Source organism: Quercus robur, chromosome 12 (genome assembly GCF_932294415.1).
Source record: "Quercus robur chromosome 12, dhQueRobu3.1, whole genome shotgun sequence".
Taxonomy (NCBI): Eukaryota; Viridiplantae; Streptophyta; class Magnoliopsida; order Fagales; family Fagaceae; genus Quercus; species Quercus robur.
This window is the reverse complement of record NC_065545.1, coordinates 20,645,063-20,665,948: the sequence shown is the minus strand read 5'-3', so window position 1 is coordinate 20,665,948 and position 20,886 is coordinate 20,645,063. Positions and strand designations below refer to the sequence as shown.

Genomic DNA, 20,886 nt, shown 5'->3' with positions numbered 1-20,886 from the left:
TCCTTATAGTCGTCAGACGATATGATGGATGAAATTTTCTCTAAAGCATATTTGGAATCCTCACGGAGGAGGACGGGTGGCTTCTCTTGGGTGGTAGATGGACTCTTCATTAAACCCTTTCCTGCTCCATGTTTGGTAGGAGTAATTGTCTTCCTGCCCTCAGACTCTAGTCCCACGACGGGCTCCAAAATGATTTTGGGCTTCTTGGGGAGACGACCTTGCTTCTCTAGCAGCTTTCTTTTTGTGGACAGGTTGGATGAACCCGTCTCCTTAGGTTGTCCTTCCACCTCTTTCTTTTTGGCTGCCTATTGTTTGATGACGACCCTTCTCTTGGCAACATCCATTTCTACACAAGGGAAGACGAATGGTTGCAGTGAAGTATACAAACCAAGAAGCCCAAAGATGTGGTGACAGACTTACATTAGCGAACTTGAGCGTTGTATTGACGGGCAGCTGGAGTTGGCTCTGGTCCGTCACAGTACCAGTGGATAGTGTCTAATGTGACCAACTTTGCCCACGTCCTCTGCTTTAGCTTGGACTTGTTACTCTCCAGAAAACTCCACTCTTCGAGAGAGACTTGTGGACGGTCGCGAACTGCAAAAGAAGACGGTTAAAGTGACATGGCAAATAAAAACTAAGCCGAATATAGACGGATACATACCAAACGGTGGCAATATGCCCCATTTGGTGTTGACGGGCATAAATTCATTGTCTCTAGGACGACACATCCATTCGTCACCTTCCATGAAAAAAATACCGACTCTTCCAGTTCCTATTGGAGTCAGGGGTCTTACACACAAGTTTCAGCAAAGGGCTCCTAGACATGAAGCTATACATACCCTTTGACTGGGCAATCTCATCAGGACGGTAACAATGTAGGAATTCCCGCACCGTCAACCTTTCGGCACCTTCGGACATTGCATCGTACAATACCTCCACGCTTAGGAAGACCCTCCAGGCATTTAGGGAAATCTGGTTGGCGGACAGGCCTAAGTGTTGAAGAAGTTGACGATGGAGTGAACTTAAGGGGAATCTGAGCCTTGCCTTCAACATTTGCTCATAAACCCCGACACCTTCAATACCATCATAGTAGCATTTTTCCGACTTGTAAGGTAGACGGAGAGGTATGTTGTCAGGTATTTAATACTTAGCCCTAAGTGTTTTGAAGTGAGATTCTTTGATCGAGGAATTAAAATCGTTAAACCGTCCATATGGGTAGCATGATAAACTCCCTAAGTCCATTAGGACCCACGACGGATTGAACTGGGGGCTCAGCATTATCTTGGCCTTCACTAAAGTCATCCTCTAGCCTTTCCATCTCCAAACCCTCATCCCTTGAGGAAGGAGAACTGGCTGATGGACTCCTTTCTTCACTTGGACTGTCCAGGTCTTTGTGACCTGACGAGTACACTTCATCGTAGCCCGCTCTGTCGCAAACAAACGACTGGTTACTCGACGCACTAGACATGACCTACACGTGACAGTAAATCCTAAGACTCTGATCGGTTTATAATGGATGACGGTAGTGCAAAAAGTCTAGAAAAATAAAAAAGCATAAAGTTTAAAGTAGAGGGAAAAGAATGCTTACCAAAATTGAAGTTGAACAGTAAAGAGGTGTTGATGACGGATGCAACAGTTGGACAGTATGATTGTCTGACAAGGATGACGGTGCTCTCTGATCGTAGATTTCAGTAGAAAGTAAAGAAATAAGAGGAAGAGAGTTTGATTTATATAGGGAGAACACTACGGAAGACAAAGGAGCGCTTCAATCCAAGTGAGCGACCATTCAGTAAATGCCACGTGTCCTTCGCCATTAATGATTGCAGGCCAGCCTGTCAAGGCTAGGGGTGTTCCTGAAAGGGCTGGATTAAACCGTCACCCCATAGGTCCTTCCACTCAAGAATCACGGACCTATGGGGTGAGGGGGCAACTGAAGATGGAGAAAATTGGAGGTGACAGATCCACTTAGATGAACTAGGTGCTAGGTAAGTGGGCTAATAGGGGACAGATCCTAGGTGAATGGACATAGTGTGGACGGATCAAAAAGCCACATGACACTCAATTAATCATTATGTGACCTCCAAGAAACCTTGAATGGAAATGACTTGCATTTCAAGATTAACCATAGTTCACAGAGTCCCAATATGAATAGAATTCTAACACAATGAGGGTTTTGGAATATATGTGCATTAATAGAGATCTTTCCTATAAGGAAAAGACTTGTTACGCAAGAAAAGGTGCCTTGGATCTACATAACTATAAAAACCCAAAGACCCTTAAGAAAAAGGTACGCATAATTCACCCGAGCTCTAGCACTCTAGAGTTGTGAAAAATTCTAACTTGACCTTCGGAGGATATTTGGTCGGCACCACACCGGTGTTCTCTGTTAGGTCTTCTCTTTTCATTGTGCAAGTATTGTTTTGAGCGTGCAAAGGTTGTGTGACTCATTGGTGATTTTTCGGCATCATCAATGATGTAGGCGTTGAAAGTTGTGGACTAAAGAGACTTGTCGAGTTGTTGTGACAGAGGCTGCATAGGAGGCAGTAGATGGATGGCAATGGGCAACTCAAATAGTGGTTGCAAAGAAGGCTTGGGGATGGAGTCAATGGTGTATGGACTAACTTTGCCGATCGTTAAGAAATGAGTACTAAGAAGAATGAAGGTAGAAGAGAGGGAAAGAGAAACTAAAGAATAAAGTTGCAGAGATTGCGGATTCTTTATTTATTTTTAATGATGTTCATACTCTAAACATAAAATGGGTGACCTGTACAGACAATATACAATAACATCTCATTCAAATAAAGTGTGATATATCATTTAAATTGAAGTCACTAATTTTTTTTTTTTTAATAATTTGATAGTTGCAATAACAGATAAAAAAATTTAAGCCCTAGAAGTTTTCTAAAAATTTTAAAAGGTGTTAGTTGAGCAACCAAACTCTCATTAAATTCATACATTTACAGAAGTCATGTAAAGTATACTTCCTGCATGGCACAAACACAATGTTAATGACATTATTTTTAAAATTTTATAAATATCATATTCAAAATTTAACTTTAATACAGGGGTATGTAGAAAAAAAAAAAAAAAAAAAAAAAAAAAAAAACTTGTCAGCTTAGTACTCCCTCTAGAACAAACACTCTTTAAATTAATGGTCACGCTGGAATCCTTTCACAATTTCACTCACCTATCCTTTTGATCTCTCTCTCTCTTCATTGGGTTGTTAGCCATGGCGTTGGTGGCTAAAAGAGAACTGGCTTGCTTTTTCTTGATGATGATGATCATGGCTTTCTCTGGGGCCTGCATGGCTGCTACTTACATTGTGGGAGACTCTGCTGGATGGACTATCCAAATCCCTGTTGATTATACCAAGTGGTCTTCCACCAACAACTTCCATTTTGGTGACAAAATCGGTGAGTTACCTCTCTTCTTATCCCGCCTTTTTGTTTTGTTATTTTCCTCTTCTGAGTTCTGATATATATTGATTTTGTTCTCGTTTTTCCACTCTTCTATGTGAAAACTTGTTTGGGTTTGATATGTGCAAAACCATGTCTTAAAATTTGCCAATACATTTGGCTCATAATTGCTTCACACTACTATTACACGTAATGTTTTTTTGAAAAAAATATACCTACAAACCAGTTTATTATGTGAAGATCAATAAAACCCTCTCGTGATTGGTTTTTTTTTTTAATAAATCTCATGGCCTATTTAACAAGTCACTTCACTTTTTAAATAATACATGTGATGATTTTAACTTTTAAAGAAATGTAATGTGTTATAGGAGAATTTTGTCTAATAATTAAATAATTAAATTCATCATTTTGTAACATATATATATAGTTAAACACACATACGCAAAATAGTTCATTTTAACTAGATCAAAAGTAAATATTACCTTTATATCTAGAGTTTTATTGTTTGAGCAAGTTATAAAAAAAATGTGTGAATTAAATTGTATATGTTTTATTTTATTTTATTTTATTTTTATTTTTTGAGAAAGAATTGTGTATGCAGATTTAATCAAATCATAGAATAATCCCACCTTCCCCTCTAAAATCATAGGGTCCTTGTATTGGTATAGTGGTTCACCATAGCCATCCAGAAAATTTCAACCTACACTTTTGGACCTAGCTTTGCATGTGCCAGAGTGAACTAGTACTTCAGTCAGATTTTCTGTTATTAGAAATATTTCTTTGTTTTCACCTCCAGTTATCTGGCACCCTAATTATTGCTGTGAGACACACTTTTGTCCTGATCTGATGAGATAACCAGATGTGCTAAATATGCAAAGATTGATTTGTTTAATTTTGTATTGAGGAGTACAGTTTAAGTTAATCATTGAGCTACATTATATGTTAATGAAAACCATTCAATGACCTGTAAATTGTGAGTAGATTATTTACTTGATTTTTATGCAAACTCAAACATTTTCACTAGTATGATTAATTGATTTACATTTTTTTCTCCTAAGAAGGATCGCATCTTATGTAAAGAGTCTTTGAATTAAATCTTAGGACGTGCCTCAATTTGAAATTGGAAAACATAGAAAAATTGTCTTGTTAGCATGTTTAATGAATTTTTCATCCAGGATTTTTCAGCTATAATTTTGTTCTTGAAATGGTCATCTCTGTATTTATCACTTAATGTTATGTATTAACATGCAGTTTTTACATATAATAAGCAATTCCACAATGTGTTGCAAGTAACCCATCAAAATTTCCAGTCTTGCAATGCAACTTCTCCAATTGCCTCCTACACCTCTGGCTCCGACTCCATCACCCTAAGAAGCCCCGGCAACTTCTATTATCTCTGTGGCGTACCTGGCCACTGCCAAGCCGGTCAGAAGGTTCCAATCAAGGTCATCAGAGCTTCAGCAAGAAGTCCAAGCTTAGCTCCTAGTGAATCAGCTCTATCAGGCTCACCTTCTGCTTTCATAGCACCTAGCCCATCTCCAAGCAGTGCTCCAATTATCCAGTCTTCCAAGTTTTGGTTGGCTGTGACTGCTCTTGCATTTTATCTTATTGGTTAGCTTATTAGTGTAAAAGTCATTATGTCTACTAATCATTTGGGATTGTATTACCATATATCTGTTGGGATTGATGGCCACTTTCATATGCATGATATAAGTTAATACCTAATACCTTGTCGACTGCACTTTAAATGGATAGAGAATTTCAATGGAATATGCCACTTTAGTGTGCTAGTTTAATTTTATTCTATGTGTTGGGATGAGTTTATTTCCATCAATATATTTTACATATTCAATATATAAAAGGAGTCGTTAGTATATAATAATTCCAAAAAGAAGTTACCATATAATAATTCCAAAAAGAAGTTTCCTTAACAATTCAAGAGGATCTTAATACCGAAAATGATAAAGAAAGAATATTTATATGGAATGGTAAAAATAGAGAGTGGTGTGCCATATAATTAAAGTTCCTAAAGTCTAAAGAGCATCATGGAATATGATTCTCCAATCAGGATTAGCCAGCCCAAGCCTTATCCCCTGAGGAGTAAAAACTTCAACATATCTACATAGATGTCAATGAATGTGCAGTTATTCTGCCAAATCAATTTGGTTCAAGCAAGTTGGAAGCTTTGAAATTTCATGTATATGAGACAATTTGTGATTATTTAAAGCAAGTTTTTAAAATAGAAAAGTGACTTTCATAGATAGAGGGAGAAGCACGGTAGAGTTTGAATATATCACATATATGAAATACCGCAAAAATGTCATTATTATCATTTGAAACTCCAAAAGAAGTGACTTTTTAAAAGAGATAATTTAACCAAAAAATGCAAAACTAGATGCAAGTGCTCTCAAATGGGACTTTTTCCCATCTAGCAAAAATGTTAGAAAGTCATGTCTCTACCTCAAGTTTTAATTTTGCAAGACTCTTTATATTGTTGGGTTAATAGATATACAATTTTAAGGTCTATTTTTTAGTTTGATAACTAATCTCATTCAGACACAAAACTATGCTTGACAAGCCACAGGATGAACGTTAAACCATAGAGTTAATGGCATAAATACCACATATTCATCAAAATCGTTTGATTGCATGATCCATGAATATAGATAAAAGTCTTTGAGTACCTTCCTCCATTCTATAAAATTTTCCATAAAGTTTTAAGCTTCAAATTGAGCTTACACTCCAAACAATAAAATTCATTCATTTAATAACATCGAGTACCAATTTGGCATAACCTAATTTGCAATTTTCAAGTCGAACTTAAGTCACTATGATCAAGTTGAGCTCATTAAAAGCTTAAGCCATAATCAACTTGTGTGCTGCCAATTTTACCTCACTTTGTTTCAAAAATTTAGGACCCGTTTGTTATCGTTGTTTAAACAACAGTTTTCAATGTTTAAATAACATTATACGTATTTTCACACAGACACACACTTTTCATCCACACGTATTTTCAAAAAATACAAACAACCTTACTAGAACAACATTACCAAACGGGCCCTCATTTATTGGAATATGGAAATGTGTCCAAATAATTGAAATTAGAATAATATAAGAATATCATGCAAAATTATAGGTCCTGATTAAACATAAACATAACTAGTTGCCTCTACTGAACAGAGAAACACATCTTAAAAATATGCAAGAAAACACAAAGCCATCAAAAGCTGGATTGCAAGCAGCCCTTTGGAAGATACCATTGATGATGCAGCACTCTTCTTAGATGGGGCAGGTGCCTGTGCCACTGGTGGAATAGAGTGATCATGAGGAGGAGCTGCACTGGATTTTGGACTTGAACTAGTATTAGTACTAGGGCTAGGACTAGTACTAGGATTAGGAGTTGCTCTTGGACTTGGAGGAGTTGCAATTGGGCTTGGACTAGGACTAGGCCTAGGAGTAGCACTTGGACTTGGATTAGGACTAGGTTTAGGAGTAGCACTTGGACTGGTACTAGGTTTGGGTGTTGCACTAGGACTTGGACTTGGACTAGTACTAGGATTAGGAGTTGGAGTTGGACTAGGCGTAGGAGTTGATTTTGGAATTTTGAGGACCCTGATGTCAACCTTCTGGCCATCTAAGCAGTGGCCAGGGGTGGTGCAAACGTAGTAATAATGGCGAGGATAACTCATATTGATCATGTCCCTGCCAGTGCTGAAGAAAGCGAGTGGAGATCTAAGGTTGCATGTGTGGAAATCTTCACGGCTCACTTCAATCACGTCATTATTTTTAGCGTCGTATTGGAAATCTGCGTGTGAAAATAGTGATAATTAGTTGCGAAAGAATATTGGTTAAATAATTAAATTCAAAATTTTTTAATGGGTTATTTATCATTGGTATTAGGACAACTGGTCTTGGAGTCCAACCTCTATTATGTGTGGTTTATCATTTGCAGATATAGAATCAGATTTTTTTTTTTTTTTAAATTTATTTGGCCCTACTTTCTTCATAGTTAGGAATTGGGAGGACTTACAACATGCTCTCCTTTGAGGTGATATTAACTACTATGCATTTGCTTGATAAGAATAATATGACAGATTTCTGAAAAACAAAGAATTACACTAAATAAAATGGCATTATGTTCCAAATTGCCCATGTTTTTGGAGATAAAATCTGTTATCCACTAGCTAGGAGGGAATTTTCCCTACTAGTGTTGGGAAAATTGTGACCCATGAAAGGGGAATAATTTTTTCAATAGGCTTGGTCAATGGCTAATAAAAACTAAACAGAGAGTTTTTTTATATTCTTTAATATTGGGGGGAAAAAAAATTACATGCACTATTTTATGTTTACTGAAAAGACGCATCAAAGGCATAAAATACGAATGTTGAACCTAATTACAAAGGTTGTTTAGACTTTAGAGTCTTTTGTTTAGACTTTAGAGTCTTTTTGGCACTTATTTATTTATGTAAAAAATTTTAAAGACTCACCGCATCCATGTGCACAGTGCACACTTCAATATTCTTAATTTGGAAAATAAAAATTGATGCTGCCTTTTATTTTTAAAAGGAAATAGCAAAAAAGGTATTCATGGAATATATATATATATAGGTTATTGTGAGAATAAAGGAATTAAAATCTTAATTTTTTCTATACATTGAAATTCCATTGAAAAAAAAATCAAGGAAAAAAAAATCAAATTTGATTTCTTTACTTGTAAAGAAAATAGGGGGGGAAAGGGTACTTATGCTAAAAAAAATAAAGTTGAAGCAAATCTGTTTCACTAGGAACTTTTTTTTGTTTGACTGATTAAAATTGAACATAATAGAATTGTAAATACTGAGAAAGATTCCCCCACCAATACAGAGAGGCAAAACAATGAAGCCAAATCATAGTTCAGAGAATCAATGGGAAAAAAGAAAAGAAAAATCTCACTCACAGAAAATTAACCAAAATATATATCATCAATAAGCAAAAGAATTATGTTAGAATTTATCTTGTAAAGCTAGATGGTTCTTTTCCATTGAGAAAGGGATCTAGGGCTTTACTTGAGGCCATGAAAAAGAAACCCTAACACTATTCTTTTAGTGGTATCACAAAAGGGAGAAAAAATTGCAATATATATTATTTGACCAATTGATCCATTAACAAAGACACAGCCACTAGAATAGGTGGTATTCTTTTTTAAAGTTAAGATTACTCATTTTTTGGGTACACATCCTATGCATAATTAAATTAAGATATAAAATTCTTAGAGAAAGTACATAAATAGTGTAAATTAGTGTATATAGTTTTTTTATTTATAAATCTCCAAGGCAAATCTCACAAAACTCCAGTATAATAAAACTCAAGAAACTCAAAACTCAAAAAAAAAAAAAAAAAATTTGAGGAGAACTCAAACTCAATTAATTACCCTATAATATCCAAAATTCATAAAAATCCACCATAACTAAGGACCATATGAATATTAATAAAGCCAAGAAAAAAAAAATAGACATTAAGAAAAACATAAAAGAATACTAAATCATATATAAAGATTAAGAAGGAAGTTCTTACTAATAATGTCACCAACATGGAATGTCTTATTAGCAGCCCAACTCTTGTAATCAACATGGGTTGTCCACCCTTGAGATTCACCCACCGTATAAACAACAGCAAAAGAGACCTCAATAAGGGTCATCACACTCAACAAAACCATTGCACTCTTAGCGAAAGCCGCCATGGTTTTTCTACACTCGGGGAAAAAGCGAGAGAGAGAGATCTAGAAATTAAAAATATATATATATATTAAAGAGAGCTAGCTAGGTTAGACGATAAAATAGTGGTAGAAAATTCTAAGGGGTCATGTATATGTATTGATGGTAAGGTGTCAAATATGGAAGGAAAAGATTTTCACGCGGAAATTTCTTCTACACACCTTGTAACACAAGTTTGTAGTAAAATTGGGAAGTCTGCTTATTTGATATTGTTTGATATTTTTGAGCTCGGCCAAATAAATTCGACTCATAATCATATTAGGAAGGCAATAAAGGCTTGGTGATTTTGTGCTAGTAATTGGATTCTTTTTAATTTGTTTTTAGTAGAAAAAAGCTGGATCCAATTATGCCATTGATATTTGACTCGAAATCTTATTAGGAAGACAATAAATTCTCGGAGATTTTGTGCTAATAATTGGATTTTTTTTAATAGATAAAAACTGGATTCAATTATCAGGCAATTTTGATAAAATTTGTGTGTGTATATATTATATATATAATAATAATAATTAGGTTATAGCTCATTTTCTCTCTCTCTCCAATAAATTTTCTCTTTCACAACTTCTCTCCTCTGACTGTCTTCTTTGCTTGCAAACTAGGGTTTATTCTCCAAGAAATTCACCTCTTTTCGAACCCTAAAAACCTAACCACTTAAAAAAGATGGGAGTTCATAGATCTAATTGCTTGGTTCTTAGAATTAATTCTAGTAAGTAAATGCACTCATATGAATCCTTGATGTGATATATTGTGAATGCAAAATAAAAGTCGTATCATTAGTAAATTCATATGTTTCTCAAAAAAAAAAAAAGTAAATTCATATAGAAGTAATTTTTTACTAATCACATTTGACACATTAACAAAGTATGACAAAAAAAAGAAAAGTTATACCCCTCATGTTAATGTTACCCTTTATACAGACATTCACACAACTCATTACCACTTTTTTCCCCTTCCCAAGCGCAGGTGACTCTACAACCAGCCCAGGGAATTCAAATGAACCCCCGGACTTGGGCAAAAAGAAAAAATTATATACAAAATTAAAAATTTTTTTTTGACCCTCCAAAATAAAATTTTGGACACTTTGAGCATAATTTTTGTTTAAATCAAATAAGCTTGAATATGCTCAACTTTGTGCTATTTTCACAATATTTTCATAATAATTTTAAAATAAAGGTTAAGTGGCAAATTGTAACTGAATTTATCTAGACCCACAATTGACATCACTTTTTTACATACATTTAACAACTTGTCACCTAAATTTTGTTGTGAAGGTGTCATGCAGTAGCACTACTCTTAAAATTTCTCATTCATTTTAAAATAAATAAATAAGTAAACCTTATCTAACTCTAGCTTACTTTACAATTGATGGAGGAATGGAACTATTTTTCCTTGCACTTTTCTTCTTCATGAGAAAAAAAGTACACTACTTTTAGCAATTAAAAAAATAAAATTACACCACCTCTACAACAAACCTATTTGTATCTATATCTGTGATTTTTTTCCTCATTCTCTTTATCACTTTTTCTCCCTTGTATGTTTTCTTTCTATCTAATCAAGTAGGTTGATAAGTGTTTTATAGATTTCCAGGTTCAAGAAGTTTTTAGTGCTTACTCCAATTCCAAGAGAATGACCACGTGTATGATTAAAAAGTCATATGCTTAAAAAAAAAAAAAAAAAAAAACTTATATCAATTACTATTTATTTTTCTTAGTTTCACATTTACTCCTAGACCAAATCTTATGTGTGTTACTATTGTTCTTTATCATTTTTTTAATTGTTAGTACATATAAATATAATAAATTATTATTAATTTGACAAAAATGTTTAATTAGTTATTTAATTATATTTATTTATGTATTCAATGATTGTTGTCTTAACAATCTTTAAACTATTAATAATTTTTTAGGCTATTGTACAATAAAATTTGTCTACTAAATTGTATTTAGAATACTATTTTAAATTATTTTATATAATATGAAAGTTGAATATACAAAAAATAATAATCATTTTATGTTTTACTCCTGCGACAATAAATTTCTAGCTTCAACACTATTGACCCCCCTAAAAAAAATTCTGAAACCGCCACGGTTCCCAGGTGCAACTCATTACCATTTAACCAAGGTTTTTGCCAATTTGGCTCATTTCCATTTTGATATTATCATGTGATATAAAATCTTTTAACATCAAATACCTTTTTTTTATTATTAAATACTAAATTTTGCTAGTGATCCCACGCTGGTAATGGGACACGGAATTATGTTATGTGTGCTGTCCCGTATTTTCATTTTTTCTTTTAACTACAAATGTGAATTAAGTAAATTAGAAGAGAAAAATAAGGAGTCCATTATATATAAATGGAAACCCACAAATTATTTGTATACTATATAGTGATATGAACACTTAATAAAAGTCATCACATCCCCATTTAGCAAACGTTTGTAATATATACATATAATTGGGTTATTTAATTTTTTTTTTTTGAAACCATTGGGTTATTTAATTTGGTTATGCATTCATCTAAGGAATTTATTTAATACTATGATTTTTAGATTCAAGCCACAACGTATTTCTACCTTTGCCTTAAAAAAATAACACCTAGTTAAGTTCTCAATGTGAATGAATTCAACAGAGATAATTGATATTGAACAAAAACATGTCATGCTGATTATATAATTCATTAAATTCACCAAGCATGTTTCCAATGTAAGTTTGGAAAAAGACAATTTATAAAATAAAAAATAAAAAATAAAGTTTGGAAAAGACAATTTTGCAATTTTTTCATAGTAAAAAAATATTCATGTTGTCATCTAGATTTTTAATTCCCTTTATGTGTTCATCATTTCGTCTTGATTAAGCTATCTAGGAATTTATAACTCTCAAAATATTTGTGTGAGCCTTCCAACTTAATTAGTGAAGTGCAAGTGATGAAAATGTTAATGGTTGTATAATTATGCTTGAGTTATGTGTATGAAGATATGTGAAGGTTTAGATTTTGTGCTATTCTTGTTATAAATGAGTGATGATAGAAGTCTTGTGATTCAAGTCTTGTAAAAACTCTAGGTGGCCTACCAGAAAATAAAGTTATTAAGTTGTAGAACTTGAATAGAGAAGAATAATAACTTTCTGATCACAAGAAAGATTATATCACACAACATGATTCAACATAATAAACTTTGTTTCTAATCATATGTTAAATAGACGTTAAATGCTACATATTCCCACTTTTCAGAATGCATCAAAAGATTCAAAACAGTTTTTGGTAACAAACATACAAGTAATGCTTGTGATTCCCCGCCCCCCAACCAAACACACACAGAGAATTGTATATATCGAGTGTGATCCCGCCACATGTGGGCTTGGGCTAATGTAACTCTAATAAGCTGATGGTTTTCCCTCTAAGAGATGGGGAATCAGCCCGTCAAAAGTCCATGTCAAACTACAAGAGCAACATTCCGCATATAGTCTAGTTATTGGTATTTGGTAATGACTTTTTTTTGTGATGCCTTATATACGTTGTTCGAATTTCACATCTCCTACTATTATTTGTTTTAAGAGGAGAAAGGAATTTAATCTTAAAGAATCATCCATTTAGTTTTCAATAGTTAAATTAAGAAAATAAAAGCTTTTTTTAATAAAAATTAAGAAAATAATCATGATAGTGAAGTAAAAAAGAATTAAGGGACGGGGGAAGCCATTATCTTGAAAGCACAAGAGATGGGAATCTAGTACAATGCCAAGTGCCTTATGTCTAAAGTGACACATAATGGGTTTTGCATCTTTCAAATCACATTGAATCAAGAGCTTTATTTATGCATTGAGTACGATCAATAATTATGTCAAAAACACACAAAGTATTACTATAGAACTTTTCTAACAAAAATTCATGCTCATGATAACCATGAATAAATCAATCAAAAGACATTAAACAATATTAAAACAACACCGACATAAAATGCAAGAGCAAACACAAGCATCCATGGCTTGTTTAAAATGCTAGCTAGAGCATTGCTTTTATGGTGGAAAAGAAACCAATAATCACAGTAGAAGGTGGTGATGGCACAGAAGGAGTTGAGCTTGAGATTGTGTTTGGAATTGATGAAATTGGGGTGACCTTGATTTTAACCTTCTGTCCGGCTTGACAGTGGTCATTGAAGCTGCAAATGTAGTAGAAGTCACCGGACCTATCGAGGGGGATTAAGTCCAAACATGAAGAATAGGCTTCTATTGGGGATGAAGTGTTGCATGACATGAAATCTTGGTGACTCACTCGTAACACATTGTGGTTTAGATTGTTGTATTCAAAAACTGCATATGATAACAAAAAGAAAAAAGAAAGATAAATTAATACATGATTATAAATAAATAATCAATAAGTTTATTGACAAATTTTTTTTTTCACAACTTATAAACAAATAATCAATAAGTTTATGATTAGTGTCTTATAAAGTGAAGCTAATCGAATTTTCTTAATAACAACTTGCAACCTCAGTATTTATCCAAAAAAAAAAAAAAAACTCATAAAATTGTAAATAAAAAAAATCATGTCCCTAATACGATTCATTAAAAAAACGTAAATAAAGGATGGCTGCAATTGCAAATTACAAGTGTATATTTTTTAAGTTTTCTAGTTTATTTTAAAAATATTTTTTTAAAGGACATGACTTAGGTAGGCGGAGCTAGGATTTAAAAAAAAAAAAAAAAAAAAAAAATTTATGGGAGGTCAAGCTAAATATGACAAAAAAAATTTAGCTCTCTTACTCACCTTTATCATAATTCAAAATAAATATTTAGATTCAGATATTTAAAGTTTTTATATACATAACTAAACAGTGGTAGATAGTGAAGTGTAAATTATTATATCCAACAAAATCAAATAATTGCACATAAAACTTGTGTCTAGCATTTTTGGTTGAAATTATTTATTTACATCTTATACAAACTTAATATTATTTATTAATATTTTATACCAATATAAGTACACTTTTTTGAGAACGTCAACACACAAGTACCCATAAACTATTCACATATTTAGCCGTATAATGTTTCTCATCGAGAGCATTCACATCAATGGAATTAAAAATATATTTATTTAGCACCATAAAAGGTTATTTTATCTATTTTACCTACTCACTTTATAAAACATCTTTCAACAGTGGATCTATTTTAGCTTTCAATACAATAAAATAATATAAATCACAATAAAATAATATATCTACTACAATAAAATAATATATCCACTACAATAAACAATAAACAACAATCACAACCACCTATCACCGCCATCTTCTCTATCTTTTTTTTTTTTTTTTTGATAAACTGGAATTCATTAACTGCAAAACTAAAGGGACAACAACGTATCAGGACAAAGCCTGTTATGATACATTCCTGAGCAATCTGAGTTTATAAGCTCAAGCAATTCCAAAGGAGGATCAACATAAACAAAAAAAATCTCCATCTTGAGAAATCCCTTTTTTGGCAAGAAAATCTACACAACCATTTGCTTCACGATAGCAATGACCGAGCCTAACTTGGGGAATTTGACTAAGCAAGCGCTTGCAATCATCAACAATAGGAGTAACAACAGTATTAGAGCAGATGGGGTTAGCAAGGAGCTCAATAACAACTTTAGCATCAATTTGGATATCAACAACACACAAATTAAGGTCTTTGCAAAGGGTGAGGCCATCTCTAAGAACCCAAAGCTCCACAGTAAAGCTGGTAGCTCTCCCTATGTTTCTTGAGAATCCCTTTATCCATTCGCAACTCTCATTCCTCAAAATACCTCCACACCCAGCCAAGCCCGGGTTACCACTGGAAGCACCATTAGTTTTGAGGCAGATCCATCCTTGCAGCGGCCTTTCCCAACGAATTTGCATCACCCTTCACGCACTAACTTGATTAGGATTTAAAACACAATATTGAAACTCTGATGCACAAAAGAGAATATCCTTGTGGAGGTTAGCTTTGTAGGGGTAACTATTAAAAACCATGCCATTCCTCTGTTTCCAAATCATCCAAACGGCAAAAGCAAATATAATTCTCCAAGGAGTATGACTTCCCACACAGCACAATGAATCTTTACAATTTCTACTGAACCACTGAAGCATATCTTCCTCAGAAAACCTATCATTAGCTTTAATTCCCAATTGAGCCCAAATGTTTTTTGCCACCACGTAGTCACGTAGGTATAGTCTTAGGCTCCCTTTGGCAGATTTGACAGGTTTCCAAATCTCTTAAACCCCTCCTAGCTAGACACACTCCCACTCCAATGCTATCATGAAGGCACATCCAAATGAAGAACTTGATGCGCGGTAATGTCTCCATTTTCCAAACCCACTGACCCGAGAAAGGAGTAGGAGAGTCTTGAAAGTTCATAGCTAAATAATAAGCTGATTTGAGGTCAAAGTCCCCATGACTCGTGCCACTCCAAATCAGCCTATCTTCCATACTTGAGACCAAAGTGGAATGAGGAATAGACTTCAGCTCCACAAGAATAGACTTAGGAAGAAGGAAGGACAATTTAGACCAATCCCACCTCCCAGGCCCATTAAAATCCTTTACAAGCAAAATTTCTTCTTCCTGCAACAATGGACTTTGGATAGCTGATCTCAAAAGGCCACTCATGGTCCAATTATCATGCCAAAAACTAAGCTTACTACTTCCTCCTGAAATCCATCTCATGCCTTTTTTAAAACCGTCGAACCCTTTTTCATTGCCTTCCACACCCTTGAACAAGGAAGTTTATCGGCGTTCCTAGAATTTGCCCTTCGGTGTGAGCAATACTTGCTTTTGAGCACTTTGGCCCATAAAGAATCATTTTCTGTGTGGAATCTCCAATTAAGTTTAGCAAGGAGAGCTAAGTTCTTCCCTTTAGCCGATTGGAGACCTAAGCCTCCCTCCTCCTTTGATCTAGTGACTTTGTGCCATCCCACCCAATGAGTCTTTTTGGTTGTATCAGTAGAGCCCCATAAAAAGTTCCAGTTAACTCTATCAATGTTTTCAAGCAACTTTCCTGGCAAGGCAGCACACTACATAGTGTAAGTCGGAACCACGGAAGTTGAGGCTTGGGTAAGCACGGCTCTTCTTGCCATAGATAGAAGATTGGCCTTCCATCCAACCAATTTTTGCTTAATTCTATCCAACACAAAGTTGTAATCTTGACTGCCAGTGCCCTGATGCTTGATAGGGAAACCTAGATACTTGCCTAGATTAAGCGTTGACTTAAACCCCAAGATGTCGCACAAAGATTCCCTAGTGTCAATGTCCACTTTAGGGGAGAAAAACACCCTGGATTTACTGTCACTAATGGTCTGGCCCGACCAGATGCAAAACTCATCAAGCACATCTCTTATGGTAGAGCAATTTACGTGATCCGCTTTAGCAAAGAGAACTAAGTCATTAGCGAAGAACAAATGTGAGATTGCTAACCCACTTTTGGAGCTTTTAACAGGAATCCAACTCGTCTCATTGCATTTTGCTTCAATAAGATGCCCAAGGACATCCATACACAGATTGAAAAGGTAAGGGGAAAGCGGATCCCCTTGCCTAATACCTCTAGTTGGGAGGATAGGATCAGCACTGCCACCATTAAAAAGAATAGAGGTGGACATCGAGAAAACGCAGCTCATAATAAGTGCCACCAATTGATTAGGAAGGTTTGAGTTGATCAGAACTTCCCGAATAAAACTCCACTCTAACTTGTCATATGCCTTCTCTAAGTCAACCTTTATTGCCATATAACCCACCCGACCTTTCTTAAAGCTAATAGTATGTATGAGTTCTTGCACAACAATGGCATTATCCACCACCGTCCTACCCGAAATAAAAGCTGGTTGGAAAGGAGAGATAAGCTTGTCAAGAAAAGGCCTCAATCTACACACAATAATTTTTGTCACAATCTTGTACACCGTATTACACAAGCTAATTGGAAGGTAGTTTCCTAGAGTTTCCGGCCTCGAAATCTTAGGAATCAAGGTAATGTTGGTCTAGTTTAGATAGTTAGGAATTTTCCTCTCCTCAAAGGCTAGCTTAACTTTCTTTTTGATTGACTTACCAACAACAGACCAAAACCTCTGAAAAAACCCGATGTGTAATCCATCAGGACCCGGAGATTTCCAAGGTTTCATCGCCCAAAGACTATCTTTGATTTCAACATCAGAAATAGGCAAACAGAAGGTATTCTTTTCCTCCTCAGTAAGGGTAGAATGCCATCGAAAGGATTGAGGAGGAGTGAGGGGAGCACTAACCAGACTAGAAGTGAAAAGCCTATCAAACCTCCACCTAATGAACTCCACAATCTCCCTTTCATTATGAATCCACCCCCCTGCATCATTTTTTATACAAGAAATACAGTTGCGCCTTCTTCGAACAATGGTAGACACATGATGGAAGGAAGTATTTCTATCCCTATGAACCAATCTATTAATTCAAGATTTCTGAACCCAAAGCTCCTCTTCCTGACTCAGAATATCATTTAGCTCACTGTGCATATTGTTTTCCAAGGCTAGCAAGGATGAAGAGGGGTGACTCGTCAAAGCTTTTTGGACTCCGCCCAATCTGGCCATTACCCGTTTCTTTTTGACGAAGATATTACCAAAATGGTTTTTATTCCAATCCACTGCCTTAGTAGCAAAATTTTCCGACACTTCTTGTAAGGAGGAGGATCGGTCCTAAGTATCTGAGACAACCCTGGGAAAGGTAAGATCTTCAAGCCAAAAACTTTGAAACTTGAAGGGTCGAAGAAGGTAAACACCACTACCCATATCAGATTCCAACAGAATGGGGCAATGATCAGAGTGGCAGTGAACCAAATGACTCACCCTCACATTGGGATGTAATGCACACCAGCTTGGATTGGCAAAAAATCGATCAATTCTTTCTTGAATCAGATCCGAAATATCTCTCCGATTAGACCAAGTAAAACGGGGACCCGTAAACCCCAAATCAATCATATTACAGCTATCAAGACATTCTTTGAAGATTAAGGACCGATTGGCACTGACAGTCCTACCCCTAAATTTATCTCCATCAACAAGCATTTCGTTGAAATCACCAGCAATAATCCAAGGCTTGTCATGAAGGTTAGCAACATTTTTCAAATTATTCCACAAAATACATATTTCACGAAACCTAGGACTAGCATAAATGGTAGTAAGAATGTAATCAAGGTTGGAAGAGATTACCTTAACCGAAACATGGGTTTCCTGTTCAGACTTGGCAAGCAGAGTAACATTCACCTTCTCAGTGTTCCACATGAGCTAGAGGCCACCAGCATAGCCTATTGTGTCCGTATGAATCGCTCCATCAAAAGGGAGCTTGTCTGTAATTTCCTTAGCTCTCTCTCTGCCAATACGAGTCTCCATGATGATCATAATGGCCGGATTATGGTTATTAGCCAAATCAGAAGCATGCTTAATAAACGGAGCCTTCAGTGCACCTCTACAATTCCAAGCAATCACATTCACGACTAGATGATGATTTGGAGTTGGGCATTCATCATACGGAGGGAGCAGGCTCGCTTCCTCCATCAAATTCCATCCGGTCATCCTCTCCACTTCTGTTGTCTGATCATTGCCCGACATTAGAGTCATACAAAGCTCCAGTACCACCATCAATTCCTCGGTGGTTGGCCAATGGATTAAGAATTTCATCCCCCGTAGGAATTTCACGGTGCTCCACCATGGAATGGTCATCATCCCTTAAGTTGGATTGGTCAGAGGAAGAAAACCCATTGTCGCACTCCTCGGAGTTAGAGTGAAGATGAGCTTCCATGCTTTGCGAAGCTTTGCACTGAACTAACCCATTTTGTGTGTGGAGCAAGCTCGAACTTCGTCGATGACCACTGAAGGAATTTCCAAAATCCTCCCCTCCAAAATGATCATCCACTTCTCTTTTCGATTGGCTTTGGAATTGAAAGCCTCCATTAGAATCCCCTTGAATATTCATAATACTGTTTGACCAAACAACAGTGGAAGGAAGTTTCTCTGTGTGTGAAGAAAGAATAGCTGAAGTTGTTTCTTTGCTTGGAACGGCGCTGCCCTGCCTTATGCAAGGTCTCTTTTGCCCTTCACTGAAGTGGCCACGGGCTTTGATAAAGTTAAGCCTTGATTAAATTTAATGGAAGGCCCACTAGGAAATTTGGTTTGAGTAATCCTTAAGGGGCCCGAGCCCACTAACCCCGATAACTTATTACCCATTGGATTGAGCTCAGTTTCCACTGAAAGGTCCACATCACTTCTTGCTTTTCTCTTCCCATCAACGCTTTTTGCTCCAGCTGGCAGCTTGTCACCCTTGTTTGTCTCCAACAACTCTACTGTGCTAACATTTTTAAAAGAATGGTGCAATTCGGGTTTGAGGTTGGTGTTGCTTTGTTGGCCAACTTTAGGACCTTTCCTTCTTCGTGAAACCACCATCCAAGGCTCGAAAGTAGCATCATGTGACTCTACCTCATGCACCTCGGGAGGCGGAGAGGCTTGGGCTTCCTTGTCGAAGACCCTTGCCGTGTTTTTCGGGTTGGCCGGAGGTGAGGGTGGTCTGATGGAATACTAGCAGTTTTCCTATCGATGACCAAGGCGCCCATATAGGAAACAAAGCTTTTGGAGTCCCTCATAAACTACCTTTTGTTGGTGCTTTCCAATACCAACCGATGTAACAAGAGGCTTACCGATATCGACTTGTACATAGATACGAGTGAATCTGCCTTTGGCCTCAGTGTTAGTATGAGTATCGATCCTAAGGACATTCCCTAAAGCTTGCCCAATCTCTCTAAGAACACCAGCATCATAATATTCTATAGGAAGTTCGTTAAGGCGAACCCAAACTGCCATCGAGGTAACTAGAGCTTCCGACGGCTTAAAATTTGCTTCCCATTTGCGAATGGAAAGAAAGTGCTCCCCTATGAACCAGTGGCCTCTCTTGAGCACAGTTTCAAGGTCTTCCTGTACCAAGAATCTCACTAGGAAAAAAATCCTTGCCAAGGTCCACCATGTCTAACCTTCCCGTTGGTTTCAACAGTCCCATGATTTTTGCATGGAGGAAGTGAACCCAACTGTTCTCCTAAACACCTTAATGATAATGGCCTTAGACCAAGGAGCTCGAATGCGTGACTTAGTCTCTTTAGAAAGCTTGATAGCAACAAATCCCTTCCTTACTTCATCGATCTCTTCATCTGAGACGGACTCAGTATCCATATGCGTAGCGAAATCAAAGGCTTGGGTGTAGGCACCCGGTATCTCCCCAACGAGCTTATTCTTAAAGGATAGCTTCACCGGTGTGGAAAGATTGGCATTACCAAGCCTGAATGTAATAGGATCTTCATGCCCACCGTGAGATTCCTTGACTTTTTTATCGCTTCGAACTAGCTCATTTTCTTCTTCGCGAGAGAGAAAATGTGCCATACTGAATGTTATAGCAATGCCGCCATCATCTCACTTCATAAAACATCCAATATCAATAGTTTTATTTTAACTCTCAACACAATAAAATATATAAACAACACAATAAAATAATACATCTACTACAATAAAATAATATACCTAACTATTAAAAAAACGTCAACTCAATTTTTCTATTTTTCTCATCTTACTTTCTATCTTTGGCTATCCACTTCTCTCTACAACATTACCGCCGTCGCTGAGCATCTGAAAAGGCAACCCACACTGCAGGCTATGATTCAAAACCAGATTTCAAAGCAATGATTCATATTCATAGATCTGAAA

At 35.9% G+C, this 20,886-nt stretch overlaps 1 protein-coding gene and 1 pseudogene across 1 annotated transcript; one reads left to right on the top strand and one right to left on the bottom strand.

Moving 5' to 3' along the window:
• Positions 1 to 3,229: 3,229 nt before the first annotated feature.
• LOC126708276 (mavicyanin-like) lies at positions 3,230 to 4,895 on the top strand (annotated as a pseudogene).
• A 14,317-nt stretch (positions 4,896 to 19,212) lies between these two features.
• LOC126708275 (uncharacterized) lies at positions 19,213 to 20,565 on the bottom strand. Its single transcript, XM_050408076.1, has 3 exons — positions 20,233 to 20,565; positions 19,786 to 20,106; positions 19,213 to 19,713 (listed from the first exon to the last, which is right to left on the bottom strand). Exons 1-3 carry the CDS (start codon positions 20,563 to 20,565, stop codon positions 19,213 to 19,215), a joined length of 1,155 nt encoding a protein of 384 aa, XP_050264033.1.
• Positions 20,566 to 20,886: the final 321 nt, after the last annotated feature.

Bases quoted from the DNA above. Each gene is read 5' to 3' on its own strand.
- LOC126708275 (XM_050408076.1), bottom strand. From the start codon at position 20,565: ATGGCACATTTTCTCTCTCGCGAAGAAGAAAATGAGCTAGTTCGAAGC. The intron at 20,107-20,232 runs GTGTTTAGGAGA...TTCTTGGTACAG, and splicing joins CTAAGGCCATTATCATTAAG to GAAGACCTTGAAACTGTGCT. The intron at 19,714-19,785 runs GTAGTTTATGAG...GAAAACTGCTAG, and splicing joins TTGGAAAGCACCAACAAAAG to TATTCCATCAGACCACCCTC.